Source organism: Macaca fascicularis, chromosome 5 (assembly GCF_037993035.2).
Source record: "Macaca fascicularis isolate 582-1 chromosome 5, T2T-MFA8v1.1".
Classification (NCBI taxonomy): domain Eukaryota; kingdom Metazoa; phylum Chordata; class Mammalia; order Primates; family Cercopithecidae; genus Macaca; species Macaca fascicularis.
In genome coordinates, this window is record NC_088379.1 from 164,160,628 (window position 1) to 164,178,518 (window position 17,891).

Here is a 17,891-nt window from a genome sequence, read left to right on the forward strand (position 1 = left end):
TTTACATTTGCCATGTTGCTGTGTGAAATGTTAAAGTGGGGAGCCTTGTTCTAGGGCCTCGCCCCTAGAAAAAGCATGGAAGCAATTCACAACCACTGTTGAAGGACTCCACCTCCGAAACCTTGAGCAGAGGTTTGTAAGTGAAGTCTGGCCTTTTTAAAAGATAGATTCTAGGAAATGAAGTAAGCTTTGTTAAATCTGCTGTTAAGGTCTGCCCATTTTTCAAGTAAGTGCATTTTTAAAAGTCCCACGTGGGAATTTCTCATGGACTTACAGGCTTCTTTGTTTTTCTGCATGTCTCCATCTCATGTCATCTTTTAATCTTGCCCTTCTAACATGCTCCATGTGAATGTTTCTTACAGATAGTTGCCACATAATTTTCTTATACTTCTTATAGATAGTTGCCACATAATTTTTCAATTACAAATCAGATGCTACATAAACAGTTTGCTATCAGAAACTTTTTTAAAAAACATTTTCTTGGAACGTATCTGTGGAGTAAATCTTGGTGATCTTTCTTGAACTCTCATTTAGGTTTTTCTGATACTGAACATGAGCTCAACAGATTCCTTGTGTTTCTAAAGACTGTATTTAGATTCACTTAGATGTTTAGTTAGCATCTAGCATTTCCTATGAGTCAGCCATTGCATTGGTTCCTTTCATATTTTATTTCATAATTAAATTATTTTTAATAATGAACCAGAAGTACCATTTCACTTTATGAAAGTAGAAAAATGAAATTTTAGCCCAGGTGTCTTCTGTGACTGCTTTGGGTGGGGTGTGTCAAGGACTTGTGTGAGGTAAACCCAAGGATGAAATAGATGATGTGAAAATGTAAGATTGAGTTAAAATATAAAGTTTATCAGATAATCAGCTTTTCTTCTAAAAGAAATTGCACTATTAATGCGGGATGTATTGGCTTTAGGAAAAAAGAAAGTAAAACTTCTGACCATGTCTACCATCTTTTATTTTGCGTTGGCTCCGTGCGTAATGAGTTTGATGTACTTATATAGAAAATTGCATTTTAAAATGACATTTTTGGGAGGTACGATGAAAGACTATAAATCCGATTTGTAAACTTTCTTGTTTTCTAGTATCAAAGAATGACTTCTTTCTGCTATACCCACAAGTTTTCCCCAGCTTCTATAGTTTTTCCTCTGTGGTAGCGGTGAGAGGGAATATTTAACTGTTAAGTGAAGTAAGTGGTATTAAACCTAGAATTCTATTTTGCATTCTTCTATGCTACTAACTCTATGATCTTATACACTTTATTTTTCTATGAAAGATAAGTACATTATTCTCTTCTCTTGGGTTTTGATGAAGTTTAATTAAATGTTTGTAAAGCACATTGAGATCTATGGTTAAACACTGTATATGTTCTAAGTATGATTAATCATTACTGAGAACAGACCATTTTTCTCAATTTCATAGTAATTAGAAAGTGAATACTTCAGGTGGAAAAAAAAGAATATAATGGTATTAAATATAGCATGGAAAGCCTTTGCATTAAGTAGTTTCCTGAACTATATAATCTCCATTTTTTTGGAGTGTTGTTACTGATAATTTAGAAGTCATTGGATGTTATTGACAGGGTAGAAAGTTCTTACATGGTTCTTTTTCTTAACCGGATCTAGTTAATGCTACTTGGTAATGGTTAAGGAATGAGGTAAACATAACCCAAATTAGAGTGAACGTCAAGGTAAGTGTGATTTATTCTTTTTTGTATAAAATCTATAATATGGGTTTCCCCTAAATCCTTTGTTTATGTTTTATTTCTTTAGCAGTGTTTGGTATATTATAACCTGTCATAATTGTGTTTCAACATACAAGATAGTGTGGATAATGAAATTTCTGTATTACAATTATGAGTTTTAAGATGTGTAGGTTGTAGGAGTGGAGCCAGACTGAGAGAGAGATCACGCCAAGTCTCAGCACAGAAAAGCATCAGTGCCTGAGGATGTGTGATTTTACTTCATCTATCAGGTTCCCCGATTAGGTTAGTTTCCATCTTGAGAGAAGTCACACATTTTTCCAGAGAGAGGCAAGCAATTGGAAACCTCCATATATAAAGTCAGACACCATCAGCATGGGGGTAATTTGACATAACCTTGAGAAGAATTTTTTGGCTCATGGATATGTGTTTTGTGGGACACGGGCCAGATGGAAGGTGTAGAACTTGATTATTTAATCCCTGAGTTGCCATTTACTTTTTTTTAATTGTGATAAAATATAAGTAACAATAAAATTTACAATTTTGTGTGTTATTAAGTGTAAAAGGCCAATAGGATTAAATACATTCCCATTGTTTTTGCAACCATTACCACCATCCATCTCCAGAACTGTTTTGATCTTCCCAAGCTAAAACTCTATGCCATCGAACAATAACTCCCCAATCCCTCCTTCCCCCAGCACCTGGCAACCTCCATTCTACTTTGTACCTATGTGAATTTGACTACTCTGATATCTAGAGTAGAGCATTATATAGTATTTATCCTTTTGTGACTGGCTTATTTCTAGCTTGATGTCTTCAAGTTTTATCTGTGGTGTAGCATGTAATAGAAATTCATTCCTTTTGAAGGCTGAATAATGCATATACCACATTTGTATGAATATTATTCATACATTCATCTGTCGAACACTTGGGTTGCTTCTACCTTTTGGCAAAAGTTTACTTTTAAGTTGTTAGTTATGAATATTATAGAAAAATATTTGGGATTTTGACAGAAACTAGTCTAGAGGATTAAATAGGGTCTTTCCAGTGCCCTTTCCCAGTCAGTGGAAGGTTCATTCACTCAACAAGAATGAGAGTGCCTGCAGTGCTTGGGGCGGTGAACACAGGAGTGCCCACACACAGATGTGGCACCAGCCATTGTGGAGATGAGAGTGTAGTGGAGGAAGCAGACACTAACTGCTTAAATACTCTTGGGACTCCATGCAAAATTACAATGGTAGTAAATAAGTGCTTCCACGAAGGGATAAACACTAACATGAGATTTCTGAGGGTATTTCACCAGTATGTTTTTGGGGGTGGAGGTGGCATCAGTCAGGAAAGGAAGGAAGAAGGAAAGTTTCAGGCAGAGGAAATAACGTGTGCAAAGGCGCTTTTGTCTATCAGGGAGGCAAGAGCCGCCCATGCAACTTGGGAGTGCAGAGAGTGACTGTGAGCAGGGTGTAAATCTGGAAAACGTATAAATCTTGCAGATCATGATAAGAGTTTTGGTCTTTATGCCAGGAGCAGTGGGAAGCCATGGAAGTGTTTTGTTTTCATTTGTAAAGGGGGCTTAGTGGATGAGGGCAAAATGATTAGGCTTTAGTTTTTATAAGATTTCAGGAGGTGGTATTGTAAATAGGTTGGGTGGATGGAGTTAGAATCCAGACAGTTAATTAAGGAGACTTTTACAGTTCTCAAGGCAAAAAATAATGATTGGAGTGGGATGATAACAGCAAAGACAAAGAGAAATCTAAATTTGAGAAAAATTAGAGAATGTAATAAACAGATGTTGTGATGGATTGATCATGGACAGAGATGTTAAGGAAACTATTAGATGTAGAAATGGCGTAACAGGATCACTGTGGTTCATCATGTGAGTATTCCATGGGATGAGGAATGGTGTAAACCAAAACAGATTCTTGAGAGATTTGTCTGGGAAGTGGAGGAAGAGGAAAATACCGGGTCTGGAGAATGTTTCTGTTTTTGTTTTGTTTTTGAGATGGGAGAGACCTGCACATTTAAAAGCTGGCAGGGAGGACTCTGGTTGTGGGGCAGAGGTTAAGCATACATAGCAGAAGAAGAATAATGGGTAACGTTTGGAGAAGGATCCAAAAGAGTGATGTGGTGGGAATGGTTGCCTTTAGATATGAGGAGAAAGAAGGAAAGAGAATAGGGTGGGCAGAGTCTTAGGTAGTAGTCAAGAAACACAAGTCAGCAAGCACTGACAATTCCAAAGTCAATTATTAAAAATGCTACATTTTCTGTATCTATTTTCTTTACATGTGCCATCATTGATAGATAAACCTGATTGTGAAAAGCTGACCAGTGTTTCAGAATTAAAATGTCCTTATTCTTTGTCAAATATAATGCAGTCTTTCAAATACCTACATACCTACGTGAAATTAAGAGTTTGTAATAGAATAATGTATCCTCATTTTATTTCAACTCTCTGCCTCTGAAGTTTGGTTTGGTTTTTAAAAAAACCTGGGTAGGTTAATTTTTTATATTATTTGCAAGGCAATATGTGCATCTGTGTGTGTGTATGTGTGTGTGTGTGTGTGTGTGTGGGTGTTTGTGAAAATCACATCGTCTAAATTTATACAATGCTTGTCAAGTGTGCATTTTATAAATTTTTGATAGATATTTGTTTACTATAGCACAGCGATATTTGAGGGTGGGATAGAGGTCACATTGATTCCTTTATCTTCACCTTGGTGAAAAAAAATCATATTTTAGTTCAAAGCTGTTCAAGTAAGTCCTTGCTCCGTTTTCCCACCCTGTCTTCAGTGATATTATTTGGAGTCAGCAATCAATGGATTCCATCCCTCTGAGACTTGCTTAACCTACAGCTGCTGATAGAATACAGGCAAGAGCTTGTTACTTTATCTGAATTGTCCATTGCTACCTTAATGAGTGAAATGGTTAAGTAGAGGAGGGGGCGAGTCTTAAGGAATGTGTGTACCATTTGAGCTGAATATTTCAGTGTATATAGGGAGAGGGAGGGTGAGAGAGAAATCCACTTACATCACTAGAACTGCATTGAGTGTGAGCCTTGCAGGTTAAGAGACAGACTACAGTGTCTTGCTTTCTGCAGGAAGCAGCAATGCCGTTTGTTTCCTAAGAGGAATTTTTTATTTAGAAAAGGAAGCTTTCTATCCAGGAAATGGCTTTCCTTGTGCGTTGCTATGCCAACTGCCTGCAGCCATGGTCCTCCAAAGTAAGCACAATAATGTAATTATATTGGTGTATTGCATTCAGACTCATGATTTTTGAGATTGTGTGTGTGCATGTGCTGTGTTTCTGTTAGTGGCTCTCTTGCTAGCAGGCATGCTTGTGTTGAGTGTGAGGGACAGACATCATTAAATTAAATGTCCATCAGTGTCATGCTGCTAAGATTAATTGTGCAAACTTGGTTAGTGGAGTGGGACAGAGATCACTGGTCACCACTCTGTCAGCATCATTAGCAGCTAGGGAGGAGTTCCCGATTCACACGCTCTGCCCTGATTTTTTTCTTTCTTTCATTTTCTTTTTTTTTCTCTTGGTTGGAGGGTTCTGTATGTGTGATTGCAGATGAAACAAGGGTATTAACAATGCTTGGCTGAATGCTAGAGCCTGGTTCTTATACCACCCTGACTAATATAATTCTGTGTTAAGCCTTTTTGAGGGGAGTCTGTGTGCAGTCAGCCATTTTAGCTTTTTTCTTTTTTTTTTTTTCCTCTCCTTTTCTTTTGCCTCTTGTTCTTCAATCTCAGAAATGATCTTGTTCTCTTGGAAGACTGAGAGCTGTATGAGGTTTTCTCGGTCTTGTCATAGCCTAGGATGGTTAGAGTTTCAATGTTATAAAAATGGAGACGAACACTGTTGTTCGGATTCCTTTTCTGGTCTACAAGTGTGAAGGGTTTTTAAGCTTACCAGTAGTGACACTTTAAGCTGCAGCTTGGTTTTCCCTCCTCCCTCTTTTTTTTTTTTTCTTTCCTTTTTCTTTTAATTTAATGCTGTAGAGGGTGACTTGCCATCGTGAGAGATTGGTACATGATGTGTAAATTCAGTTCAGCATATGTTTCTTCATTATGAAACCACTAGCAATCCCAGCTAACCATGGAGTTATGGGCCAGCAGGAGAAACACTCAGTAAGTATCGCAAATGCCGCTTGTGCTTTGATAGCACGTCATAGAGAACTGCTTTAAAATGGGAATGTTGCTCTTTCTCTTGAGGGAAAACAGTTTTTGTAGAAGGTATAATAGTCTGCTTGGAGGAGGGGAGGGTACATTAAAACTGCCTTGTTCCTCCAATGTTGTAATTTTTAAAAATTTGAAGCAAGACCAGCAATTTATTTAAAGCAAAATCACTAATACTGAGAAATATTGGGCAGCTGATTTTTATATTCAGAAACTAAAGCGTGACAGTTCAGCTTCGACTTAATACTTGAATAGTTTTCAAAAAAAATGTTTTTGTAGTTGAAATCAATGAGAAATCATCAGAAAGGTTATTGAGAACAGGAATCTATAGTGAGGAATTCACATGTAGGTTTGAGTGTAGGAGGGAGAGCTTTGGTTATTGATTTGGTAATAAAGCGATCAGTGGGATTTATCTGACTTCTTAACATGTATTCATCACTTATGAAAACACAGATTTTTTTTAATGCCACAAAAAATTACTGCTTCTTTATAATTGATCCCATGAGTCAGCTATGTGTTTGTCAAGCTGAAATCCCATGGGCAGCTACCGAGAAAGACTTTTCTATGCCTAACAGCAAGTCAGAGCCTCCTGTTTCAGGAATGTGAGTTCTCACAGTGCTACTTTTATATCACCATATTGGGAGTTTTCTGGCATCACACAAATTCACCTGATTGATACATACATAAATATATTCAATCCTCAAAATGAAAATGCATGAATTTAGGCAGCTTGTATAGTAGTCTAAGTATTTTTGAAATGCCTTCTTCTACATCCTAGCATCTAGCAGGTTGTTAAAGTGTAGGAATTGTCTTTCATGTATTCTAAAGAAGATAAGATGGTAAACTTCAAAAGTGGAAATAAGTCGCTGAGGCTTTGTAAGTTTATAGATAGGAGGCCATGAATGTAGAGTATTTAGATGCTTAGGTTCATGGGTATAATTTGGTTTTGTTCATCATTATGAACAAAATTACCAACTAAATCCAAGAGGTGTTCTTAGACGAAGTGATTCTTTGCGCACTGTCTCACCTCAGGAATGAGCCATGCAAGCTGCGCTTAAGGCAGCGGCTGTGTGGGAAGCATGTTATGACGCTGCGCCGAGAGCCCAGCCCCTTACCGTGAGGTCCTCGTGGTACTTCACTAATTAACTCTCTTTGGATCAGATCCAGAGAAAGACCAGCCCTAAACTTAATTTCACTAGTAGTAAAGGGTGTTGTAGAGAAGTTCCATTGTAGTTTGATTTTCTTAACAGGGCCTTTGAAATTAGACTCTTCTGTAGTCATGATTTTCCAGGTAAAAGTAAGAGTGTTAGTTAAGCTATACTTGAGGAACCTTAGAAATAAAAGTTAAACCCCAGGCTTTTTACTTAACTGTTTCATATGTCTTTTCTTAAAGTATGTGTGTGTGTTTGTGTGGGGGGGTATTTAAATGAATAATAATATAAATTTAATGAACAAAGAAAATTGTTGGCTGGGCGTGGTGGCTCACACCTATAATCCGAGCACTTTGAGAGGCAGAGGTGGTAGGATTGCTTGAGGCCAGAAGTTTGAGACTACTGTGGGCAGCATAGTGAAATTCATCTCTATTTAAAAAAAGAAAAGAAAGTTGTTAAAACCATTTACTGCCAGGAGGAGGAAAACATATTACTACATTCATGAAAAGGCCAGTTGGGACAGATACTACCTAGTAGTGCCTGAACTACAGTCCCTGATCTTATTCTGTAAACCTGTTTGTTTCCTGACAAGTGCCTATATTTTGCTACAATTTAGAGAGATACTAGACTAAAGTAACACTAGCAATAAAATAACTTTGGATCAAGCAATTTATAGAAAATATGTGAGTGGTATTGCCCATGATACTTTGGTTAGAACTTAAAATACTAGAATTTGCCATCTCAAGATGCCACATGCAGCTTAGGATATCAAGATCTTGCTGTATCATAGTTGACTAGTCCTTTGATTCTATTGAGCTTGCTATGTAATAATCAGACCTTTAAAATTTTAATTGTGTGTGAGGAGTTGAATAAGAAAATAATTACTCAGGCTCTCAATAAATGACTCAATGTAGTTGTTGGGCAAAAATGAGTGAGATGGCCCCTTTTTCATCCTATGAGGTTTTATGGTGTCAGAGCTAATTTCAAATGAATAGAATTTATTAAATTCACAAATACTTCTGTTTTTGCTTCTTCAAAAAGTTTGTGGACTTTTAAATGGCTTGGCTTCTTTGACTGCAGCAGGTAGTGCAGTACTAGAAAACAAAAACCATTAAATTTGGGGTGGAGGCATTTTTTAGCTATGACAAGGCACAAGTAGTAAGCTCAGTTACTGTACTTTATCAGAACCTTTCAGATCTCATGGGCTTTTATTCTTTATTTGTTGTCTCTCATTCAATGCATACCTTAGTTGCTGGCACATAATAGATGTACGATAAATACCATTGAATTTCTCTTTAAACTTTTGGATGAATAAAGTCTCAACCTTTTTAACTAGTAAATTTTACATATTTTATCACACCTCCCCCCAATTCCATGTTATGTGGTTGATTGATAATACTAGGATGAATACCCACCTGTCACCAGAAATGCACCCAGCACTGGGCTGTATTTTTATAGTCATGTGGTGCTTTTCTGTTAGTCTTCAGAGGAATCTCATGATTTTGTGAATATAAAAATGTAAAAATCTTGTGATTTCTTTTTAAAATAAGAGGAGATTTCTAACATTTCAGAACTGTATTATGAGACTGCGTTTTTCTAAAGACTACTGTGGACCATTAGTTGGATAGACTGTTAATAGATGGTAGATGAAGAAAAGTTTTATAGGCTCATTAAGTTAGGGAAAATGTTAGCATTAAAAGTATCTTTACTCAATTTACCAACTGTTTTGTTTTTTAAAGTGGAGCTCTTCTCTCCCCATTTTGTCCAGCTCAGATGCCTTTGAAAATTCCACAATGTAGGATGGATTAGAAACTCTGTAAATTAAAAAAAAGTTTTAAAATAAATTAATTTGATGCTATCAAACTGATAACATGTTTTTGAATTTTACATTTTTGTAGAAATTGATTTATATAGTGTGCTATACTTAAATCACAGCCCAAGTCATGATTAAATAATAATAAAAATGGTAGTACACATAAGAAAGTGCCCTACTTAAATATGGGAATAAATTGCAGTAGCTGTAATTTATAGAGTAATGTAGTGCATAGCAGACACTATATTACATATTATCTCAATTCTTAAGAAACAGTATTACCTTTTTACATATGAAAAAACTGAGATTAAAAAGAGTTTTCTCAGGAGCATATTACTAGTAAGTGGTGGAGCCATCATTGGTACCCAGGTTTGTCTGATTTTATAGCCATTGCCTTAACCACAGACTTACACTACTTATCCCTGTGTGACCAAATTTAGTCTACTTCCGGTGTGTAGACTGCATAATTATGAGAGCTAGTATTAACCAGTGGAATATACAACTTGAAAAAGTGCTTTTTTTCCTGCAGCTGTCTTTTTCCTGGCATATGTGACATTCCAAGCAGAAAGAATATCATGATCAAAATCATTTTACAAAACTTTCATTGCTTGGCTGAGTCAATCGTACATCTATCCATTTTGAAATCATGTTGAGACTTGAGTTGAGATGGTCAGGAATAGTTGCCATTTAGCCCAGTTCCTTTCTTCCTTCTGCTTTTCTGTGTTTGGCCCTACCGTGTACATTTCCTTTTTGCTGCTTAACTCTTTAAACATATGCTCAATGTCTCAACTTCCTCTGCCTATTCCCTTTGTAACTTCTGAGTGCCTGACCGTGGCCACTTGTGTTCTACTAGAAGTCCTGAACCTTGCCATTGCGTCTCGCCTGTTTCTGCCCCAGTGAACCCTGCATACGGTGGAGCCTGACTTCAATTCATAATCACCTCCCTTAAGTCCATACCGCCCATGACTCATCTGTAGCCATAAGCATCATTTTCATCATTCAGAAGCCCCTTAACCAAGAAGGATATAACTTAACCATATTTTCTAAATTCCTATTGGTCACTTAAGACCCTCTATAATCTACATTTGTTCCCTTATAAACGTATAAGATTGGGCTCTTTTATTTTAGGACAAGCTGGCCTGATGAGAAACACTCCAGGTTCATTTTTTTTTCTCATTTCTCAGCTTGCTGTGTTCATGGCTTGACTTTGACTTGGTCCTTATCGCTTCATATTTATCTCTATGTTAATAAGGAATCAGGATCACTTAATATGCAGTGCTTAATTTTATTAGTTCTTCTAATTGATGCTTATAAATTTGTTTGGTCTTTACAGTTAGATGACAGATTACATCTGGAATGAATTCCATGTGTTCAAACGGTATGGCTGGAATTTAAAACTGTTTATCAGCTGTTAAGAGTACAGTATAGAGAAGGATTTTTCAGGCTGGAACAATAACATGTGAGGGCCCAAGGTAGGAAGATGGAGAAGAATATGAGGGTTCTGAGGAAAAACAATGAAATCATCACTGTTGGAGTTTTGTGTTAGAGAGAAGTAGGTCAGTACAGGTGATGGAGTGGAGGATGTTAGAATACCAGATAAATTAATGACTATTTTGAAGATGCAGCAAAGGAGTGTAACCTCTTTCTTCACCTCTCCTTCCTGTCTTTCAACTGGAACAGATTTAAGAGAACTCAATTAACAAAAAATGAGTTATATTACCATGACAGTTTGACCTTGTCTGTAAACATTGGGTAGAATGTTTCTTTAGTATATTTTGATTGATGGATTTTCCTTAGCAATGTAGGAAAAAAGCACCAGGACTAATTATAGAGGCTAGGGTACACCTCTTCTGGGTGAGACTCCACCTCTTCATTATCTGATCTTTATTTTGTCTATTATAACAGATATATTTCCTGAGATGAAATAAACTTATCTCTTGGCATGATTTTCCACTGTGCTTGCTAGCAGAGGGGATTGAGAGGAAGCATATCCTGTTGTTTCATTCAAGGACAAGGTCGTCTTGCCTTGGATTTGGGCCAAGAAACCCTGGCAACAAATAACAGATCTTTTTACCCCCATTAGAAGTGAAGAAATGTATTTAGAAACTTGCCAAGACATTGCATGCTCTGCTTATATGGGTAAGACAATGCTTTTTCCAGTGGTATCACTGTGTATCCAGTTATGTCACAGAGGACATATTAAAGTAAGATCTTTACTTTTAGTCAAAATAAGTATACTTCGTATCTTTGCTTTTAAATATTTTTAGTAATAATTCATTAAAAAATCTATCTGAAAATAAAATCAATTTAGGTTAGTGAAAAAGAATGATGAACTTAAGAAAAAGCAAATGCTCAAAATGTATCATTAGGAATTCAGTTATTCTCCTTTAACCATTTAACCCTAGTAAGATCAGTAATCAGTTTATTTCTTTCTTTCTCATTTTAAATATTATATAAAATGCACCAAAGTAAATGCTCTGTAAGTTTGGTCTCATAGGTATAAGTATTCCTTAAACATAACCTGACATTTCTCTTCTCTTCTCGTCTCTTCTCTTCTCTTGTCTTCTCTTCTCTTCTCTTCTTTTCTCTTCTCTTCTCTTCATTTTTTGAGATGGAGTCTCGCTCTGTCGCCTGGGCTGAAGTGCAGTGACGCAGTCTTGGCTCACTGCTACCTCCGTCTCCCGGGTTCAAGCATTCCTCCCCCTCAGTCTCCCAAGTAGCTGGGATTACAGGCGCCCGCCACCACGCCCAGCTAATTTTTGTATTTTTAGTAGAGGCGGAGTTTCGCCATGTTGGCCAGGCTGGTCTTGAACTCCTGACCTCAGGTGATGTGCCTGCCTTGGCCTCCCAAAGTGCTGGATTACAGGCTGAGCCACTGCACCCAGCCCTGACATTTCTTTAATCTGCCTCCAGAGGTTTGGCCAAACTCCTAATTTATTCAGGTAATCTGTTAAGAATTCCTCCAGATGAATGCTGAAGTTTTCTTCATTTTCTTTTGTTTAACAATAAAGGTAAAATTATTTTACAGTTACTTTCAATCCTTAATGAAGTACTTTTTAATGCTTACTTTATATCCCTCATTTTAGAAAAACTAACTTATTACTGTCATGTCTGTAATGCTCTTTATAAACTTTTGAAAGCCTTTTCAATTTAGATCAAATAACTTTTATCATTATATATTTTATTCAAATATAGTTTGCTTATAAGCTTTTTTGAAAAATATTTTAAAAATAAAATGAGTGTCTAAGTATAGCTACATACAGATATAACCATGTGAGCATGTATAAAAATATACACGTGTGTGTGTGTAGTGTGTTTGTAGTTTAAATGAAAGTTTGTAAATGTGTCCTTAAGGTCTCTATTAATATCCTTGTTCTGAGATCTTTGTTCTCTCTGACCTACTTTTTCTTCATCCTTAAGAAGTGGTCTTTATAGACATGACACATGCTTGTGATTATTTCCATATAGTATTAAGATGCCAATGCTATTAGTATTGTCTTAGGTATTACACAGAATGGACTAAATGGAATAGTGTCTGGTTTTTGGAACATAGATTAAGAAACCAATAGAAAAGATATATTAGGGAATGTAGATATAAATTTGCTACCTTAAAGCTACTTTAAAGACATGATGTAACAGAGCAGACTTTAAAAATGCAACATATTGCATCACACAAGAAGTTCTCTTAAGCTCACCAATGGTCCCTGCCACTCACTGTCTTTCCTTTTGGTACAGAAACACCCATGCCATAAAGAGTTAATCACTTGTCACCCTCTGCCATTTCTTCTTCTTAATTGAACCTCTAACATAGGCCTTGTATGTAGTTTTGTTGTGTTTTTCTCTCTTTCGCTTGTGTGTGTGTGTATGATATATAAGAATCTTATTATAATTGCAGTCTATGATACATCATATCAATCATCCACTATCTATATTTCTTTTGTACTCTGAAGTCACTATATAAATATGCCCCATATGCTTCAGATCTCTTCATTCCACATCAATAGACCAAATTCTCTTTTACAACTTACACTGGATATTCATCATGAAGGCTGTTTTCGGAGACATCTTAGGCATGAGTTAGCCTTACGTTTATTAATAAAGTGACAGCCTGAAAAATTTCTTTACAGTTATCAAAGTTATATTCTTCTTCAATGAACTCTAGAGAGATACATTACTGGTTTGCAATATTGACTTGGTTTGATGATTAAATGAAACATACCCTCCTTTCCCCTTTATTGATATATCTATATACGTGTACTTATTTCATATGTAAGTATGTGTATGTGTAAATATAATTAATCCATACTCTCATTTTTAATTTTGGTGTGTAGAAAAAAACTAGAATTAAGATTTGCTTACTTTATTAGTAAAAATTGAATTTTGAGAATATATGTTCTATCTCTTGTCATAGATGTTTTATTTTCTTACTCTTCTCTGATAGAGTTGAAAATACAGATTACAATGGAGTCATCTTATTATAGGGTATTTTCAGTGGGCAAAAATTTAATAAAAGTGGCAAAAAAGAACATCACACTTTTCATGATGAAGACAATAAAACATGAAATGTGAAAAAGTGAAGAGTTGTAATTTTTTCATTCCCTCTCTTAGGGGAAAAAAATGGGTAACCCACTTTTGCATTCTGAAGTATTTTTATTAAGTGGGAGCACTCTTGTTTATTTTTCTCAGTAATTAAGAAATATTTGGACTTAAATGGGAGAATTCTGCCATATAATTTTTATGGGTACTATGGAACTGAGAAGGACTACTAAAAGTACTACAGTAATTTTAATACTTAAACCTTAAGTACTTCATATTATAGTATCTTTAATAGTAGTGGAAAAGGAGATTGCCGGCCGGGCGCGGTGGCTCAAGCCTGTAATCCCGGCACTTTGGGAGGCCGAGACGGGCGGATCACGAGGTCAGGAGATGGAGACCATCCTGGCTAACAGGGTGAAACCCCGTCTCTACTAAAAAAATACAAAAAAAAAAAAAAACTAGCCGGGCGAGGTGGCGGGCGCCCGTAGTCCAGCTACTCGGGAGGCTGAGGCAGGAGAATGGCGTGAACCCGGGAGGCGGAGCTTGCAGTGAGCTGAGATCCGGCCACTGCGCTCCAGCCTGGGCTACAGAGCAAGACTCCGTCTCAAAAAAAAAAAAGAAAAAAAAGGAGATTGCCTTGAGTTCCTTGTCAGTAAAGATTTAGAATGATTCTTTAGTCACTGGGCCTATAGTGGCTGGGTTGGTGGGGGTTGCGGAAAGTTTAGCAAAAATGAGCGATGAGTAAATTTATGCCCCAGGTTTCCAGTGACTAAGAATGTGAAGGATGAAATTAGCTTTTTCGTTATGACTAATAAATTTTACACTTACTTGTTTTCTTGAAGGTATACTTTTGTTCATTTTAAATGGCAACTTAAAGATATGGATGCATAGGACTATTTCCTGTTGAAATGAGTATCATTTGTTGAAATAGTCAAATGTCAAAATCATAGTATTTTAGGGATAACATTTACCTAAATGTAAAAATAACTTAAAACAATTTTATGTAGAAGAAGGCATACTTTGAATAGCTAACCTAATTTTCACAGATTGTTTTTATTTGTTACAGTTATTTAGGCAGCAGCTTGGTCTGTGTCTTGTTATAACAAATAAAATTTGAAATAGCAGCTAAAGAAAGTATAAACACAGGTGACATTTCTTCTCCCTTTGCACTGTATATAGTGAGCCTTTTATCACTAAAATTTTTTTTTTTTTTTTTTTTTTTTTTTTTTTGAGACGGAGTCTCGCTCTGTCACCCAGGCTGGAGTGCGGTGGCCGGATCTCAGCTCACTGCAAGCTCCGCCTCCCGGGTTCACGCCATTCTCCTGCCTCAGCCTCCCGAGTAGCTGGAACTATAGGCGCCCGCCACCTCGCCCGGCTAGTTTTTTGTATTTTTTTTTTTTTTAGTAGAGACGGGGTTTCACCGTGTTAGCCAGGATGGTCTCGATCTCCTGACCTCGTGATCCGGCCATCTCGGCCTCCCAAAGTGCTGGGATTACAGGCGTGAGCCACCGCGCCCGGCCACTAAAATCTTTTAATGTGTTCATTTTAGTTGGGCATATTCCCAGATTTCTTTACCCTTCATTATCCCTATTTCCCCTCTGAAAAAAATTAACAACCTGATATAAATAAGAATTAAAGCATGTCTGTTGAACAACCTCACGAAAGATCATTAGAAGTGATATTACGAAATTCTTTTTTTTTCCTAGAAAAAGAAATAAGGATAACTTTAAATGTCGTAGCTGTTTCTTAGAGCAAGACTAGTCAGGGACTATCTTTCAAAAGAAGAGGAAAATACAGATTTTAGTTCTTAATGAAAGTGTCTTCAGTGTCAGCTAAATAAAACGTTAAAAATTAACATTTCGAGTACTTGCTGGATATTAGAAAAGAAGTAAATCTATATTGATATTAAAAACATATAGGTTAAAATAAGTACATTTTTATATAAGAACAGCCACTGACTAGTGCAGAAGCACTCTGCAGAAAATGAACGGAGAGAAAAAAATTACAAAACATTTACATTTACATTACTGTTGTTCTTTTGTCATCTGAGCAGTTCCATTATGTTTTGAAATTGTATGTTATGCTTATTTGCTTTGTAAGAAGAGAGTATTAATAAGGAAACAACATTCTGAATGTTTTCTTGTGGGTTTTCTTCAGAGTTCTGTAAAAGATTAGAAACTGTGGTTTGAAAATTTTCCATCTAGTTGGAGTAACATATTTAAATACTGGGTGAACGGACAAAAAATATATAGGAATGCACAGGCAAGACTGTCACCCGTAATTGAGTTGTCCCCAAAGAAGCAAATAAGACTCAAATTTTACCAGTAAAGGGTAGGACATAAGCAAGATGGGAAGAAAAAAGGAAATGGGAAGAACGTTTGCAAAGCCGAAGGAACAAGCTAAAACCTTGAATCAGAAAGGTTCATGTGCCATCAAGGAGCAGAGAGTGGATCAACTTGGCTGAGATGCTAGGGCAGTTGGAGGAAAGCTGGGTTGATAAGAGGGGTCAGTTTGCAGAAGCCGTTGAATGTCAACTCAAGGAATTTTGGTCTCATCTGTGGATACATATAATAATTAGAAAACCATTAGCCATTGAATATAGTGAAATGAAATTGTTTGGTGTGGCCAGGGTACCAGTGTGGTGTTAACGTTCATGGGTATGGTCTTTTAGGGTGACTAGTAGAATCAAGCTATCTCTATTGATCTGGGCACAGTCTGCTCACTGCTAACTTTATGATGTCAGCAGATGAAAGGATCAAGAATTCCTTGATGTTATTTTCCTTTAAAATTTGACTGTATATGTGTTTCCATGAAAATGTCACTGCTTGACTCACCTTACTTTAAATGACCCAGTACTTTGTTTTCGTTGATTATTAATTGGATCTTAATTTCAAAGATGTTGAAATGAAATAAACTTTTAGAATCCACGAAATGTGGTATTAGCCATTAACATATTTAATGTTTATGTTTAATATATTCAATAATAACATCTGTGTATTACATTAATAGTAATGTGCAGATAGTACAACTGGATATGCTGTTAACCTTCCCAGGTTCCTTACAGCAGATTCACTTGTTAAGGAAAATTCAGTGTCACCATTCACTTGTCTTGGTTATTTGATTGTGAATAAGACGTCCCCTATCTTAGAGTTGCTCACAGAATGATAGTAGGAGATGAGGGATCTGCTGACATGTGTACCCACTGTTATGTATGGGGGCTGACTGAGGAGTGTGCAGGGGGTAGCTGGGGCCCACCAGGTGAATGCGTATGAACATGGTGAATAAAGGCATTTCAGGCAGATGGAGTTTTGGAAAATTTGAGCTGTGCATCAGAGTCATCTGGAAGTCCTGGAACACAGGGTTTGAAAAAATCCAGGATAGAGTGGGATTGAAGATGACCTGCTCCCACTTTGATTTAAATACTCTACTCTTGTAATTTATATAATGTTATCATTCCTACCCCTAAAGAACCTGAGTACTTAAATATATTGAAATAACTACTCAGGGTTCCACAGGAGCTCTCGAAATTTAGCAGTGGATGGAAGGGGGGGAATATGACTTAGAAGTGAAACTGCTGCTAGTAACCCATCTATAAAAATAGCCCACGTTAGGAAATAGTTTGCACATGTGATTACGAAAACAGTAATCTGGCCAGTTGTGACCTTTGTGAACAAAGTTATGTTAAGAGAAGGGATTAGTAAGAGCTGTAGCATTGTGGTCAGAAAACTCTAGAATCAGTAACTTGGATATATAATCTGGCTTCCCCACTCATTCGCTGTATGACCCTGGCTGTATGGCCCTTTAACATGGAATCTTCATTTGTAAAATGGAGGTAATATGGTTGTGTGAAGATTAAATGAGGTAAAACCTATAAAGTGCTTAGAATAATACACAACCCATAAATACAAGGCTTATATTTTTGTAGGAAGATTTTATCCACACTATCCAGGAGGTAAGGAAAATTAAACCTGTTACACACGTGAGGCAGAGACAGTACACTTGTCTTTTACAAGTACACTTGATGTTTCCCTTTCCTTTAGGTGACTGTCCTTAAGTTGGTTTGCCTTTTCCATCGCCTACCGTTCCATATCAGCAGCAACCTTCTTTTTACTAGTTTGTTATTAGAGTGAAAAAGCAACAGTAATGATATCATTAGTTAAAATGGAAGGCTCCCTTTGTTCTAGGCAATGTTTGAAACTCTTCATTTATTATCTCATTGAATCCTCACAATAATGTGAGAGTGCTGCCTCCACATACTAAAGAAATCGGGACATAGAGATAAAGTAACTTTCTCGAAGTCACAGGCTAATGCCTGGTGGAGCCATTGGCAGGATTTTCTTGTATGTGCAGATGCATGTGCACACACAGGTCTATTTGGGGAAGCTACGTGAAATACCTGTCCTTTGTACATAGGTTAAAGGATAGACAGTTCCTTTTGTTTTCAGTGTGTCCTGTGGATTATAATTCTTATCAGAAAGTCCATGAACAGTTTATTCCTCCCT

The 17,891-nt window shown here is 36.7% G+C and overlaps 1 protein-coding gene across 23 annotated transcripts in view; it reads left to right on the plus strand.

Annotated features, from left to right (window-relative positions):
* The window catches only part of RAPGEF2 (Rap guanine nucleotide exchange factor 2), a 260,818-nt gene that overhangs the window by 162,896 nt on the left and 80,031 nt on the right, over positions 1-17,891 (plus strand). For 3 of the 23 annotated variants that reach the window (XM_045391882.2, XM_045391884.3, XM_074040695.1), the window contains exons 1-2: positions 4,780-4,928; positions 5,713-5,841. The exons of 17 other annotated variants lie outside the window; for them this stretch is intronic. In XM_045391882.2, the coding sequence (XP_045247817.1) occupies positions 5,782-5,841 (60 nt within the window). In that variant the 5' untranslated portion in view covers positions 4,780-4,928; positions 5,713-5,781. Of the gene's footprint in view, positions 1-4,779; positions 4,929-5,712; positions 5,842-17,891 lie in introns of those variants that run through there. 3 more of the 23 variants (XM_045391883.2, XM_074040693.1, XM_045391886.3) reach the window with 1 other exon arrangement.